General features: G+C 40.0%; 1 protein-coding gene across 1 annotated transcript in view; it reads left to right on the plus strand.

The window, feature by feature from the left end:
* Positions 1-15,899, plus strand: part of APBB1IP (amyloid beta precursor protein binding family B member 1 interacting protein) — a 59,960-nt gene that overhangs the window by 30,840 nt on the left and 13,221 nt on the right. Inside the window, exons 8-9 of the mRNA XM_060782433.2 lie at positions 6,880-6,954; positions 13,391-13,534. Coding sequence (XP_060638416.2) covers positions 6,880-6,954; positions 13,391-13,534 — 219 coding nt within the window. The remainder of the gene's footprint in view (positions 1-6,879; positions 6,955-13,390; positions 13,535-15,899) is intronic.

Raw genomic sequence — 15,899 nt, forward strand, 5'->3', positions numbered from 1 at the left:
GCAGATAACCAAAGCCGATAATCCACATTATTTGATTTGAACTGGATTCTATTAGTCTACACTGCTATTTAATCCAGTTCAAACCAGATAATCTGGATTTTGTACGGCAGTGTAGAAGGGACCTCAGATTTTGGTCTTGAAATCTCAGAGTGTGAGATAATCCTAATCTGGCAACCTTACTTGTAGGGACTGTGAAATTTCTAGCCCTCTTGTTTATGAGCCCCTAGTGGCGCAATGGATTAAACCCTTGTGCCAGCAGGACTGAAGACCGACAGGTCGGAGGTTGGAATCTGGGGAGAGCTCCCTCTGTCAGCTCCAGCTCCCCATGCAAGAACACGAGAGAAGCCTCCCACAAGGATGATAAAGCATCAAAAACATACAAGCGTCTCCTGGGCAACATCCTTGCAGATGGCCAATTCTCTTACACCAGAAGCGACTTGTAGTTTCTCAAGTCACTCCTGACACGAAAAGAAGTAGATACTGAATGTGTATTGGGGTGGTGACTCATTACAACTTGGGGTTGTTTTTTTTTTGTGGCAAAATATATTGAACTCACACTGGTGGCTACTACAACTAATACTAATAAAAAAATTGTAAAATGTATTTTTAACCCACCCTTTGTCCCCAGAGTGACTTGGGGAATACCTCACATAGTTCCTCTTTTCAGTAGGATTAAGTTGATCCAAAAGATACGGTATTGTAAATCCAAGTTTTAGGAAACTGGATCATCCAAGCTTCAGCTTTGTATGATTGAGGGCTATGATCATTGTCCTATAGGGATTTTGTAGGGAAAAAATGATTTGGTGTTCAGCTTACATGTAAACCATTGGACCATAGAATCCACTTCTCTTTTAGTAAATTGTGTGGCTGTTGTGCTGTTAATACGGAAGAACCAGGTGCATTCACTCACAATGAAAATATAGATAATTACACAGCTGTCTGCTTCATACTCACCAACCTTCCTGTGTACTGGTGGATGAAGGGTGATCTCATAAATAATTGTGTGCAATGTAACATTTTCTCAGGAGATTAGATTTAATAATGAAATGTTAGCGTGGAGGCTTCCTGGCATACATGTTTTTGACCTTTGCGTGGACTAACTCAGTTTCTGCTTGTAAAGAAAACAATGGAAATGTGACAGCTGATGAATTTGTGGCCAATAAAGATTCATACATTAAAATAAGTTAATCTTTTGGAGAATAAAGTAATGAATAATGTCTGTTTGAAAGGCATAATTTTCACTTAAGTTTTCAGTAGGAATCACAAACTTAAGAAACAGAGGAAGCCCCCCCCCCCCCCAACATTGGAAAGTACAGTGGACTGCTATTTGAAGTATGGCTCAGGATACCAAAATCTATGGATGGTCAAATCCCAATGGTGTAGTAAAATGCTGTTTCTTATATAAAGGAACAGAATCAAGGCTTGGTATTAGGATTTTAAAATATTTTCAAGTCATGGATGGTAGAATCTATGGGTTCAGAATCCGTGGATATGGAGGGCCAATTGTAGATAGAAAAGAGAGATGGAAACTTAAATTTAACCAGCCTTTTTAAAAAAGTAGAATAAACAAACATGAATTTTTTTCCACATCTTTGGCATCATATATCAGGAAGCTCTGACCTATTCTTGTATATGTGTGGTGCTGGTGTCACAAGCTTTGCTATAGAAAAATGCTTGAAAGTTTACATATGTCCACATACACATGTTCACATTGTAGTAGTGCTGGTAGTAAAGCCAGCTTATTTGGACCTCTTCACACAGGGCTTTTTTGTGCTCTTTTTTCTTCTTTGAGACAGGGCCTGCTGAGCATCATCAGATGACATTGGCTCGGCTCTGTCCACATTCCTCCCAAAGTGAACACCACCACGGGGAGGCAAATGTATTTTGGGTAGCTCCACATTTTGTGGCTCTTTCTTCTATATGATGGGGAAAAGAATAATGTTGCTGCTCTTCCACCCTCATGATAGGGACGGGGCGCCAGTGCACCTTGTCCTATCCCCATCATATGATGGGGGAAGGAGGTGAAGAGGACTGGCTGGAATAATGTGTTTCTTTATTATTTGTTAGAGAATGAAATCTGTATTAATTGCCATTTTGAGATAGATTGCTGTTGGTTCAGGCAACACGTCAGGAGAAGGGAAAAGGTAAGAGTGAGCAGGCAGCTTTACAAAAAAAAAGGACATTCTGCACTCATTCAAGACAAGGCTAAATTCGGTTTGGGAAGTAACAGATAAAAGATAAGACAGTTGCAAACTCTGAATAAACAATAGAATTCAGTCTGAAGAATCTGGGACATGCTCAGTGTGGCAACTGGAAGGGACAACTAAGAGGTGGAACTTGGAGGAGTTGAGAGGTGGGACTAGAAGAAAAGAATGTTAGTGTGTTAGACTACTAACCGGAGCCAGCTATAGGGAGCATGCGGTGCCCCTACTAAAGCAGCTGCATTGGCTGCTGATAAGTTTCTGGTCCCAATTCAAAGTACAAGTTATCACCTATCTTTGTGACCGTATCCCCCCAATGAACCGACGTGGGCTCTAAGATCTGCTGGGGAAGCCCTCCTCTCAGTCTCGCCACCATCACAAGCGCGGTTGGTGGGGACAAGGGAGAGGTCTTTCTCAGTAGTGGCCCCCCAGCTTTGGAACTCCCTCTGCAGGAAGATTAGACAGGGCCCCACACTCTTTTCATAGGGACTTGAAGATGTGGCTCTTCAATCAAGCCTTTGAGAATATTTAGTCCTTAGTTGTCCTGGATAGTAGTTGCACATCCTGCACTGAATCCCATGCCCTCTCTCCATTATTACAACTGACACTTATTTTATTCCAATGTTTACAAACCGGCAATGGTGCCAGTAATTTACCACCATGGTTAGAGGACCGCAGCTTGCTTGAGTTTGAATTGATGTTTTTATATGCACACGTGTTTTATTTTATTGTATTTTATGTTGTGTTCACTTTTATATTTGTTTTTAGGCATTTTGTGCCATCTGTAAGCTGCCCCAAGTCTCTTTGGGGAGATGGTGGCAGGATATAAGTATAAAGTTGTTGTTGTTATTGTTGTTATCTATGTGATTGACTGTGTCCTGTATAAATTCTTCTGCCATTTTCTTTGTTCCTTGTGGCACACTTGGCTGTTCCAAAAGTCACCCATTAGTTTTCTACTGATTAAATAAAATTCTGTAATTTATAATCTCCTCATTCCTGATTTAAATTTGGAAACAAGGCCAGGACTATTTAAAGGAAGTTCTGACTTCACAGAGGGAGGGCATGCGGGGTGCCATGAGTTGCCCCAGATGCCTTTCCTTTTGCCGGCGACTGCTGGCAAAAACTGCACAGCCCTAGAGCACGTGTAAAGAGGTCCTTTCTCTGCTCCTATTAATATTCTCCATTTGTGGCATGCACGTCCCTGAAAATGTGACAGGAATCAACATGATATTCTTTTGAATATCAGGTTAAAGTCTATGTGTTTTTCCAATCATTTTAAAAATGGTTTATAAACCTGGTTGATGCCATCTGTCTGTTTCATGTACGTTCCAACTTTTGCTGCAGAATCTGGGGTTACTGTTTTCTTGTTCTTTTTAGTTGTATATTTCATCAAGATTTCAAATTGCTTTTTGTACTGCCTGCTGCTATCATAAGGTAAAAGGTAGTACAATGAATACATAAATGAATGGATTTGTATGGCCCTCTCAGAAGTATTTTTTCTTATGCCGTCTACAGATTGCAAACTACTTGATTTCTCAGACACTATTTTCCTCCCATTGTATGTTCAGAAAGCAGAATCCCCAGAAAGCCTCCTATTAGACCTGTGGCCTCCTTCACTGTTGTTGTAATCGGTTGGGGACCACACAGTGATAAATGCACATGAACAGCATGCAGCTTCCTCTTTTGGTCTGGCCTATTTATTGGAGAATCCTTAATTATAAGCACTTTTCCTTTTCAAAGATGGGAGAGAGGTGTGTCAAATAAACAACAAGTGAGAAGAGGCAATGATAAGTGACACGCAAAATGATAGATACTTTTGTCTTTACAGAGACGTGAGAATCAATGTCATATGCTGTTGACCAAAACTTGTCAATTGTTTGTCAGTGCCAAAATGTAGTCTATAGCATGAACTCTATAGACTCTGGGTGGTCGATTTCTCTCTCCCTCGATACCACAAAATAAATGCCAGATGCTTAGATGTAAATTGCTTGTAGTCAGAGGAGGTTCTTCTTTCTTTCTTTCCCTTCCAGTTTGTCAGCAGCTGTTTTGAGTTTGTTTAGCGGTGTGACAATAACAAGACACAAAATGGCTTGTTCGAGTATATACAAACTAAAGCAAACAGTGCAGGTCTCTTTCTTGGGGATATTAGGTCTAATTGAATATGTTTCCTGTGCAAGCCTCATTGAAAGTGTTGGGAACTGTACAAGAATAGCATAAAATAACCCAGTATGTACTCCCTTAGAGTTAAAGCTCCTTTGAAATTCTGACATTTCCCCAAGTAAATATAGCTGGGATTTGTTTATAAGTTATATACTTATGCATGATTCATGCAGAAATCAACTCTTTTTCTCAGTGGGGCATTTTGAATTCGACAGGATCCTGTGAATTGGAGTAAATTTTCGTCCTTTGTTTATCCGAGCCTTCTCTCCCGTTATGTTTTTCCTATAATTTTCCCCCAGTCTTCACAGATTAGAGTCTGTATAATAAAAGTAATGACTCTCATAATGGGAATGCACATATTGATATGTAAAGTGTTTGGAGGACAACAAAATAAAATGGCTTCAAACTACAAGAAAGGAGATTCCATCTAACATTAGGAAGAACGTCCTGATTGTGAGAACCGTTCAGCAGTGGAACTCTCTGTTCCAGAGTGTGGTGGAGGCTCCTTCTTTGGAAACTTTTAAACAGAGGCTGAATGGCCATCTGTTGGGGGTACTCTGAATCCAGTTTTCCTGCTTATTGGCAGGTGGTTGGACTGGATGGCTCATGAGATCTCTTCCAATTCTATGATTCTATGATTGTATGATTCTATAAATCATTTTTAAAGTCCTACTTTGCCATATAGGTAAAGGCAAAGGCTTCCCCTTGACATTAAGTCTAGTCATGTCCAACTCTGGGGGGTACTCATCTCCGTTTCTAAGCCGAAGAGCCAGCATTGTCCATAGACACCTCCAAGGTCATGTGGCCAGCATGACTGCATGAAGCGCCATTGCCTTCCCCGAGAAGTGGTTCCTGTTAATCTACTCATATTTTGCATGTTTTTGAACTGCTAGGTTGGCAGAAGCTGGGGCTAAAAGCAGGAGCTTACCTTGCTCCCCGGATTCAAACCACCAACCTTTCAGTCAGCAAGTTCAGCAGCTCAGCGGTTTAACCCACTGCACCACTAGGGGCCCCATAATTTAACATGTATCTTTCTGTTTTTATCGCTTTGTGGTGTAGTGCTGTCACTTCTTGCATGCTGGAACATTATAGCAAGTAATACATAATGCAAAATATATCTACTAATAGCAAGTCATTCATATGTCAATATGTGGCTAGTTATAAGATCTATTTTCCCCATTTGCATCTTAATTCATATACTTTTAATATCCAGCTTCAGAAACTTCTGGATGAGTTTATGGTTTTTCTTTTCTACCACAAGATAGCTTTTTTCCTCTGTTTCCCCCAGCCATTTCAGGGTACATTTCTAGCTGTCTTTCTTGCATATGGTTATATAGTACTAAACACAAGCAGAATCTGAATTGGCCAGACATTTGGAAAACCATAATAGCATACATTGTGATAGAAAACTATACTTAGATTTGGTTATGTGAAACAATAAAGTAACATTGTGCTAAATAACAGATGTGAATCCACCTTCTTTAAAACATTCACTCCGAAGGTGTTTATATTTACGATTGAGTGTTAGTAAGTGGTTTAAAAATATTATTTAAGGGCTATTGACACAGCACTGCTTGTGTTTTAGAGCCTGGACTGAAGTCAGCTTTTTAATGCTTTGCTTGCAATGTTCCAATTCTTTTGAAACCCCCCCAGGATTAATGTAATTTGTTATAACATATCAGGATTGTTGTGGTCTGTTTCACAATTAGCCACCGTTGATATTGTACACGTGACAGGGCATGGAAATGAGGTGCCAATGATTCACTGTCAAATACTGACAGTCATGGAAACTTTCGTGTGACTTAAATCGGAACCACGTGTGAATTATACAAACAGTGTGATTTGAAGCGATGGGTGGCAATCACTCCATTCATTTTCTATATTCGATTTCACTACTGGATGTTCATTCTGGAAGGTATTGGGGGGGGGGGGGGGGCTCTTAACTTCCCAGTTATTCTACCACCACTTCATCGATGTTGCCATTCATACAGCTGTGCCTTGTTGTTGTGTTGGGAGGACTGAGTTTTCGGGAGGAAGACTGTAACCTGTTCAGATCTGTAAAAGATACAGGCTTTATTGTTGTTTTATAGTTCCTCTACTAGCTGTTGGTTTGCTTTCCTGGTAAGAAACCAGTAATCAAACAGGCAGTGGCAGTTGCCAGTACTTTCCATCTCCAGAAATTTTGCTTGCTTACCTCCTCTGGTTCAAGGAAGAGCCAAGTTAACAACAAGTTGCAACAGCATAGAAGCAGCTCTAGGACATATTTATCAATATGCCATTTGCTGGGGACACTACATCAGTAACTACCTCATCAGTAACTACCTTGTTGCCTGCTCTATCATACTTGTACTCTACTTGGAGCTTCAGTTGGCCATCAACCTAGAAAGTGGACTCTGAATTAGGTAGCCAAAGACCAAATGCAACTATTGTCTAGCACCTGTTTGTTTACAGTCTTAGACATGTGCAGTTTCTGATCATTATCATCTTGCTCACATCCTTTCTCTGTGTTTTTTATTAGAACTTTTACTTGGCAAACGTAGGCAAACATGAAAGCAAAGAAATGAATGAAAAGAGCAAAGAAGCATTACTCGAGGTATGTCAAATATGGGTGAGAAGTGGTACATTTGGTTATAACGAGACTCCTTTTATCTCTCTACACATTGGAATAGAAATGTTTTACTTCTTTGTTATTATAGAAAAACAGTTTGTTGTGTTATATACCGTATTCCAAAATGTAAATGCATTTCAGATACTCCCATCTGTTGTGGAACATGGCCTGGACCTGTATGTTTGAGATAGGCATAATTAGAAGTGATTCACAAACCCATACTTGTATGCTTCATAAAACTTACCAGTCCTGTGACAAGTGATTAAAGGTAAAGGTTTCCCCTTGACATTAAGTCTAGTTGTATCTGACTCTGGGGAATGGTGCTCATCTCCATTTCTAAGCCAAAAAGCCAGCATTGTCCATAGACACCTCCAAGGTCATGTGGCCGACATGACTGCATGAAGCACCATTACCTTCCTGCAGAAGTGGTGCCTATTGATCTACTCACATTTGCATGTTTTTAAACTGCTAGGTTGGCAGAAGCTGGGGCTAACAGTGGGAGCTCACCCCACTCCCCAGATTCGAGCTACCAACCTTTCAGCCAGCAAGTTCAGCAGCTCAGCAGTTTGACCCACTGCACCACTGGGGACTCAAGTGATTACAACACAATGAAAACAAATACATTCAAAGATATGATAACTTGCTGTATTCTCCAAACATACTGGAAAAGCGCATGCACCAGCTTCCTTTTCTACAGGGAAGGCTTTCTCCTGTGTTCATTTTGATAAAAAACAAATGCATTTGCCAATAATTTTCAGCCCAATAGTAATTATCTTGTTCTTCCTCCAGTTGTGGCAGATTAGCTTTTTTAAACAACACGTTAAACAATACACAAATATAAACAATGAAAAAATGTGTAGAACAAAGATGAATAAATCTAATATGGCATAAATAGGTGTGAAATCCAGTGCTGTTCATAAAACACATGGACTGCTCCCTATGTTTATGTGCAAATGTGTCTATATGCAAGAGAAGGAGCATGAATGTTATTTTGGAGTGCAGACCATGACAGTTTTAGATAGGCATGAAGATTTGGAAGAACAGAAAGCACTGATAAGGATTACCTTAGTGGTAGCCGATCACAAAGTAACTGTTATGTGATAACACTGACATCTTGCATTGATAAGCTAATGAACAGACTTTGTCTCATAAAAAATGGGCATCAGTACAAACACAAAACAGTCTATGTAGAATGTCAAAATATAATGTCAAAAGAGCATATAGTATGCTAATTAACAAAATCCCGAGTATATAGCTCAATTCAGTGGCCCAAAACAAAATCAAAAGGAGCAACCGCTCTCAAATGTAACAGTTCCAGGTCTAAACAAGGGTACCACTGTATATAGGCTTAAGGGATACATACAATGAGGTAAATCATACACAAAGTAAGCATAGAGTCATGAGGCTATATTGAAGATGGAGCACCACTCTCAAAAATCTTCATGGAATAAATCCAAATTAAGTCCAGTGAAAATGGAGCACTGCTTCTCAAAATAAGTCTCTGTAGGAGAAGTCCGAATGGCATTCAACAGGGGTGCCCGGGTATTTTTGTACCCTGTTTCGGGGAAAGAGATCCCCTTCTTCAGGAGTTGAAGTAATCAGCAACTCTAGACTCTTATCTATAACAAGATATAACATAACATAGAGTAACAAGTATTCTCCAGCAAAATTACAGAAGTAAAAATAATCCATACAACAAACATGTATACTCACATCATGCCAGATAGCATTTACAACAAATGACTCTGCTAGTAGTACATTCACACTGCGAGTACTTCTGTAGGTTCATCCACAGGTTTATAAAGGGTAATTTGAAACTTAAAGGAAACAGCTAAAATTAAGTGACTCATTAAGTCCCTGAGGGGAAAAGGTTTTCAACTTAAAGGTCCAATACATTTCCCTTTGGGATAGTAGTTTTTCTAAGTCCATGTGGGGTTTTGGAATGATGCATTCCAGAGCACAAAATTTAAAGGAGTTAGGTGAATGTTTGTATTGTGTAAAGTGTGAATATAGGAGGGACTCAGTAGATAAACATTTTATTCTGGATTTATGTTCAGACATTCTAATTCTCAAAGGTCTGGTTGTTTTTCCAATATACCACAAACCACAGTCACATGTTAGAAGGTAGATAAGGTTACTGCTATTACAATTGGAAAAATGTTTGAGTGTGGTGCCCACTTTGTTCCTATAGTTGTGTACCTCCTTAGTTTTCCATGATTGCGGACAGCATTTACAGCGTCCACAGGGGTAATGGCCTCTCAAAGTGCTTTTAGGTGTAGTAGTAGTAGTAGTTAAATCTGTATGAATTAACAAGTCTCTTATGTTTTTAGTACGCCTATTACCAAAAATGGGTGGTTTTTGGCAACCTGGAATATCTTGGAGAAGATGCCAGTGTTTTCTGATGATTCTGGTAATCTGTTTGGAATAGTGCGATAGTTCTTGTGTCCAAATAATTTGATTTTTTATGGGTTTGGGGCATTCTTTCAGTAAGGTAGTCCTATCTATTTTATCAGCTTTGGTTAATGCTTTCCTTATTACATGTTTGGGGTAGCCTCTATTTCTGAACTCATGGCTTAAAGTGACACTTTCCTGAATAAACTGTTCCTTGGTGCTTGAGTTCCGTTTAAGTCTGAGGAGCTGTGAAAATGGAAGATTGGTTTTTAAACTAAAATGGTGGAAGCTGTTGTAATGAAGATAAGAATTTTTATCTGTGGGTTTTCTAAAGTTCTTGACTAAAAGTTTATTGTGATCTTTATAGACTGTGACATCCAGAAAATTAATATGTGCCAGGTTGAAATGGCTGGTGAACTTAATAGACGTATGTATGGTGTTGATCCAATTAGAGAAACCTACTGCGGCCTCGGTTGATTTAAATACCATGAATATGTCATCAATAAATCGTCCATAATATATAATATTGGTGTGATACATATTTGAAGATGGATTTAATAATACAGTGTTCTCTAAATTAGCCATAAATAAATTGGCAATTGAGGGGGCCAATGGACTGCCCATTGCCACACCAAAGACCTGAAAGTAAAATTGATTTTGAAAACGGAAATAATTTTTCTCTAAAACTATATCCACCAGGTCCATAAGGAAATGTGTGGGTGGATGTAACTTGGTTCTGTTATGGAGGACATTCTCTATGGTGGTACGGGCCTCATCTAATGGAATGTTGGTGTAAAGTGAGGTGACATCAATAGTTACTAAAACACTATCCTCCTCTACTTTGAGGTTTTCTATAATATTAATGAAGTGCTTAGTGTCTTTGATATAGGAATCACAGAGAGGGACAAAGGGTTGGCAGAAAGAGTCCAGATACTTAGCGACTGGTTCCAACACTGAAGAAGAACCTGAAATAATGGGTCGGCCTGGGGGGGGAATAACACCTTTATGAATCTTTGGTAAAGTATAAAAGATTGGTATTCTAGGGAATTCTTTCTGAAGATATTTAAATGTAGAAGAAGAGATAAATCCCAGGGATAATCCCTCTTGGCACACAACCCTAATAAGGGACTGTATGTGTTTAGTGGGGTCTGTAGCAACAGGTTTGTAAAATTTACTATTAGATAACTGGCAGTTGATTTCCTTAATGTAATCTTTTTTGTTGAGTAGCACTATAGCTCCCCCTTTAACCCCACATGGACTTAGAAAAACTACTATCCCAAAGGGAAATGTATTGGACCTTTAAGTTGAAAACCTTTTCCCCTCAGGGACTTAATGAGTCACTTAATTTTAGCTGTTTCCTTTAAGTTTCAAATTACCCTTTATAAACCTGTGGATGAACCTACAGAAGTACTCGCAGTGTGAATGTACTACTAGCAGAGTCATTTGTTGTAAATGCTATCTGGCATGATGTGAGTATACATGTTTGTTGTATGGATTATTTTTACTTCTGTAATTTTGCTGGAGAATACTTGTTACTCTATGTTATGTTATATCTTGTTATAGATAAGAGTCTAGAGTTGCTGATTACTTCAACTCCTGAAGAAGGGGATCTCTTTCCCCGAAACAGGGTACAAAAATACCCGGGCACCCCTGTTGAATGCCATTCGGACTTCTCCTACAGAGACTTATTTTGAGAAGCAGTGCTCCATTTTCACTGGACTTAATTTGGATTTATTCCATGAAGATTTTTGAGAGTGGTGCTCCATCTTCAATATAGCCTCATGACTCTATGCTTACTTTGTGTATGATTTACCTCATTGTATGTATCCCTTAAGCCTATATACAGTGGTACCCTTGTTTAGACCTGGAACTGTTACATTTGAGAGCGGTTGCTCCTTTTGATTTTGTTTTGGGCCACTGAATTGAGCTATATACTCGGGATTTTGTTAATTAGCATACTATATGCTCTTTTGACATTATATTTTGACATTCTACATAGACTGTTTTGTGTTTGTACTGATACCCTACAAGTACTCTGGGATATTGTATAGTCATAAAAAATGGGCCCCTGTTCAAGCCTCAATGATAAAGCTGAACTTCTCAGCTGAACTTCTCAGTTGTTCTGTTGTTTTGCATTGAAAACTATTTTTAAGATCCTTTCTTCAAACACTAAAACTGTTTGAAGACAGTGACAACACAATTCTGTAAACGATCAATTCTGCCGGAAAAGAATCCCATGCTGTTTTTTCCAATCTTCATTCCGGGAGAGGAAAGAGTCTCTCTTGTTAAAACTGTGACAAGTATTCCTGCAGACCATTGTGACAAGTCTTACTTTAAGTACATCTTTCTAAATTCTCTACCACTTTCTCAATTCCTTTTAGTAGATAAGTCATGTGGCTGACCTTTTGAGAATGTGCAGCTCATCCTTGTCAGGTGAAGGCATTGCTTAAGGGTTCAAGGACCTATCTTGTGTATATATTTGTTTCATGTCAAAAGCATTACATAAATAAGTATAAAATTGATAAAAATAGAGGAAACACAAGCAGTTAAATAATTTTTGACCAAAAACAGGCAACAGGAATCACATTGTCTGTAGCTTTAAACAGTACTTCATCTGTGCATGAGGCAGGGCATTGTGGACAAGCATATTTGATTACATATTTGAATGTCTTGACTTCCGTTTCCATTTGGATGGTGCCTGCATTGTGGTATAAACAACTTTTAAATATTTCAATGTCCTTTTTAAAAATTGTGGATGGTTGAATCCATGAATGTAGAATTGGTGGATATGACAAACTGTTTATTGCTTAGGAGTCCTCGTGGGCTGGGTTTTATTTTGTGTCAAAAGCATTACATAAAATAGTTTATCTAAAACTGATAAAACAAAGGGATCACAATCTGCTAGATAATTTTAGACCAAAAATGGGCAACAGCGACCGCATTATCTGTAGCTATAAACAATTCTTCCTCTGTGCATGAGGCAGGGCATTGTGGGCAAGCATACAGGTGCAGAGTTGTTTCTTCTGCTCCACAGTTGCTCAAGGTGGAGGATTCTTCTAGGGAGTACCATTTTGCCAAGTTGGCCTTTGATCTGCTCATTCCACTTCAGAGTCTGTTCAGGGACTTCCAAGTTACCAATTCTTGGTTTGCCCCTGGAGGAAGACCCTCGTGGGGAGTCATCCATTTGGGATTTCCTGGTTTAGCTTCCCAGAGGGATACTCTTGCTGTTGCTGGGGGAACATTAAGAGGAGTGGTGGTTCTCATGAAGCTTTTCCATGATTTGAGTCTACTGGGATGAGGCTGATAGCCATGCAGAGGATGATTTTCACAGTCTTCAACCTTATTTCTCTCACAGTAGGCAGCAACTTCCTGTCACACTTTGAGGGGGGCGGGATGCCAGCTAACTGATAAAGACTATGGACAGGTGTAGGTTTGAGACATCCTGTGATTATTCTGCATGTTCCATTCAGTGCTATATTCACTTGCTTTGCACGGGCAGACATACTCAGCAGTTGAGTAAGACAAGGCCAGGGCTGCTGTTCTTATTAATTTTGGGTCTGCACCCCATGCGCTGCCAGTAAGTTTCTGCAGGATGTTGTTGTGTGCAGCTACTTTGTGCTTGGTGTTCATACAGTTTTTCCTAAATGTTGGTGTTCAATCTAAGGTGTAAATTGAAGGCCACAAATCCCATCATTTGCATCCCCACACTACAGAATTATAGTGCTATTGTTCCCATTTAGCTGCCATGGTTCTGTCCTATGGAATCCTGGGATTTGCAGTGTAGGGAAGGGCATTTAGAATTGTCAATTCGTTCACGCCAGTGCTTCACCAAACTACAATTCCCAGAATTCAATGGGATGGAACCATGGAATAATAGATCGGGGGGGGGGGGGATCCTTTTGGAAACTCTGGTGAGCTATTGCCAATCAGTGTAGACAGTACAGAGATTGATCAGTGGCCAGACTTGGTATATTGCAGCAGTTTCCTGTGTTCCATTCCTGATTGGTGTAATCTGATTTTCACCCCACAGGAAAGCTTCTGTGGCACATCTGTCATTGTACCAGAGGTTGAAGGAGCCCTTTATTTAAAAGAAGATGGCAAGAAGTCCTGGAAGAGACGTTATTTTCTTTTGCGAGCTTCTGGAATTTATTACGTACCCAAAGGAAAGACCAAGGTCAGGCAAGTCAAAGAACCCCTTTCAAGAAATAAAGCCATTCTTGAAGGTGGAAATAAAGAACTCCCAAAGTGGCATTTTTAAAAAAGCATATGGTGCACCTGAGAAGGGTTTCTCTTTGGACTGCAACACTTGTGCAAATACTGGGATGGAGTTGTTGAACTCTCTTGACACTTTGCCTCCCTCCATTCTTATTTTTTTAAGTCGATAACAAAAAAACTGTATTTATTTAAAATCCGACATGAAAAAAAATGAAAACCCTGAGCCGACAGTTAGGTCATTCACAACAAAACTGAGCCATTACTTTTTGTCTCACTCCCTATAGAAAGGAATTCTTTTACAGCTTACAAACAGTCTGGATTTTTGTCTGTCGAAATACAGACTTGATCTTTGGCTTATTCAGAGTAAGGCTGGAGAGAAAATCCTCATGTGGCTTTAATAGAGTTTTCTTTTGTTGTTTTCTTAGTCCTCTGTACTTTCTCTAGATCTTTCCTTCAGGGACTTTGGAATCTGTATATGCCAAGCCTTTCTTTTAGAACAACATATAGAAAGGTATCAGAGGTAAGACAGTTTGGCAGGGTTTCCGACCTCCAAGTGGGGGGAGGGAACTTACCTCCTGTTTTTCAACTCAGTCTCAGACATCTACATCTGATTTTCAGGGTTTTTTTTCTGGACCTATTTTCTTTGTTTTTAGGGTTGTTTGCATTTTTAACTATATGGGTCCTCCAGCCAGCTTTGTTAGACAATTTGGGATTTATTTTTCACACAGAAAGGAGTGCAATGGGAAGAGGTGAGATGGATGCAACTTGCAGGCACAAAATGTTGGTTGGGATTGCACATAGTCCCTTCATGCTTCACTTTCCCCACCCCAGCCCAGTGATTGTGATGATGGGGGATATTTTAAAACTAAGAGCCCTTCCACACAACCCTATATTCCAGAATGTCAAAGCAGAAAATCCCACATTATCTGAGTGTGGACTCAGATAACCCGGTTCAAAGCAGATATTGGGGGATTTTTGCCTTGATATTCTGGGATATCAAGACAAAAGGATCCCACAAAAGGTCACAGGTTTGAACCCAGGGAGCGGTGTGAGCTTCTGCTGTCAACCCCAGCTTCTGACAACCTAGCAGTTCAAAAACATGCAAATGTGAGTAGATCAATAGGTACCGCTCCGGCGGGAAGGTAACGGCGCTTCTTGCAGTCATGCCAGCCACATGACCTTGGAGGTGTCTATGGACAACGCCGTCTCTTTGGCTTAGAAATGAAGATGAGTAGCAAACCCCAGAGTCAGACACAGCTGGACTTAATGTCAGGGGAAAACCTTCTGGGATATTGGGATGTGTGGAAGTGCCCTATGCTACTGAGATCTGTGTCTATAGCTCTAGATTTCGACTGATTAGTTTGGTTTGAATCCTAAGAACTTATTTTTTTTTCCTTCTTTGTAGTCCATCTGCCCCCAAAAGTCTGAGGGAGGTTAGGGTGTTCCCCTCCTTGTTTGATTCTATTAGTAGGCAAGGACTTTTTCTTATTTCAATTAAAACCTGTCAGTTATTAATTGAATCACTTTAAGAGCACTTATACTGCTTTAATTGCAAAAACATGTTAATATTTAATAATTTAATTCTATTTTAATGTTTCTCTTTGAATGTTTTAACTGTGCCTATGTGGAGCCCTCCGTGGCGCAGTGGGTTAAACCGCTGAGCTGCTGAACTTGCTAACCGAACGGTCGCAGGTTTGAATCTGGGGAGTGGCATGAGCTCCAGCGTTAGAATCATATCGTTGGAGGAGACCTCATGGGCCATCCAGTCCAAACCCATGCCAAGAAGCAGGACAATTGTGTTCAGAGCACCCCCCAACAGATGGCCATCCAGCCTCTGTTTAAAAGCCTCCATAGAAGGAGCTTCCACCACACTTTGGGGTAGAGAGTTTCACTGCTGAACAGCTCTCACAGTTAGGAAGTTCTTCCTAATGTTCAGGTGGAATCTCCTTTCCTGTAGCTAATCCCAGTTTCTGCCAACCTAGTGGTACAGTGGATTAAACCGCTGAGCTGCAGAACTTGCTGACTGAAAAGTTGGCAAATCGAATCTGGGGAGTGGTGTGAGCTCCTGCTGTTCACCCCAGATTCTGCCAACCTAGCAGTTTGAAAACATGCAAATGTGAGTGGATCAATAGGTACCGCTCCGGGAAGATAACGGCACTCTATGCAGTCATGTCGGCCACATGACCTTGGAGGTGTCTATGGACAATGCTGGCTCTATGGCTTAGAAATGGAGATGAGTACCAACCTCCAGACTTGGACACGACTGGACTTACTGTCAAAGGAAAACCTTTACATTTACTTATACATAAGTGTACCTGTTTAAA

This window comes from Anolis sagrei, chromosome 6 (genome assembly GCF_037176765.1).
Source record: "Anolis sagrei isolate rAnoSag1 chromosome 6, rAnoSag1.mat, whole genome shotgun sequence".
In the NCBI taxonomy this organism is placed as follows: Eukaryota; Metazoa; Chordata; class Lepidosauria; order Squamata; family Dactyloidae; genus Anolis; species Anolis sagrei.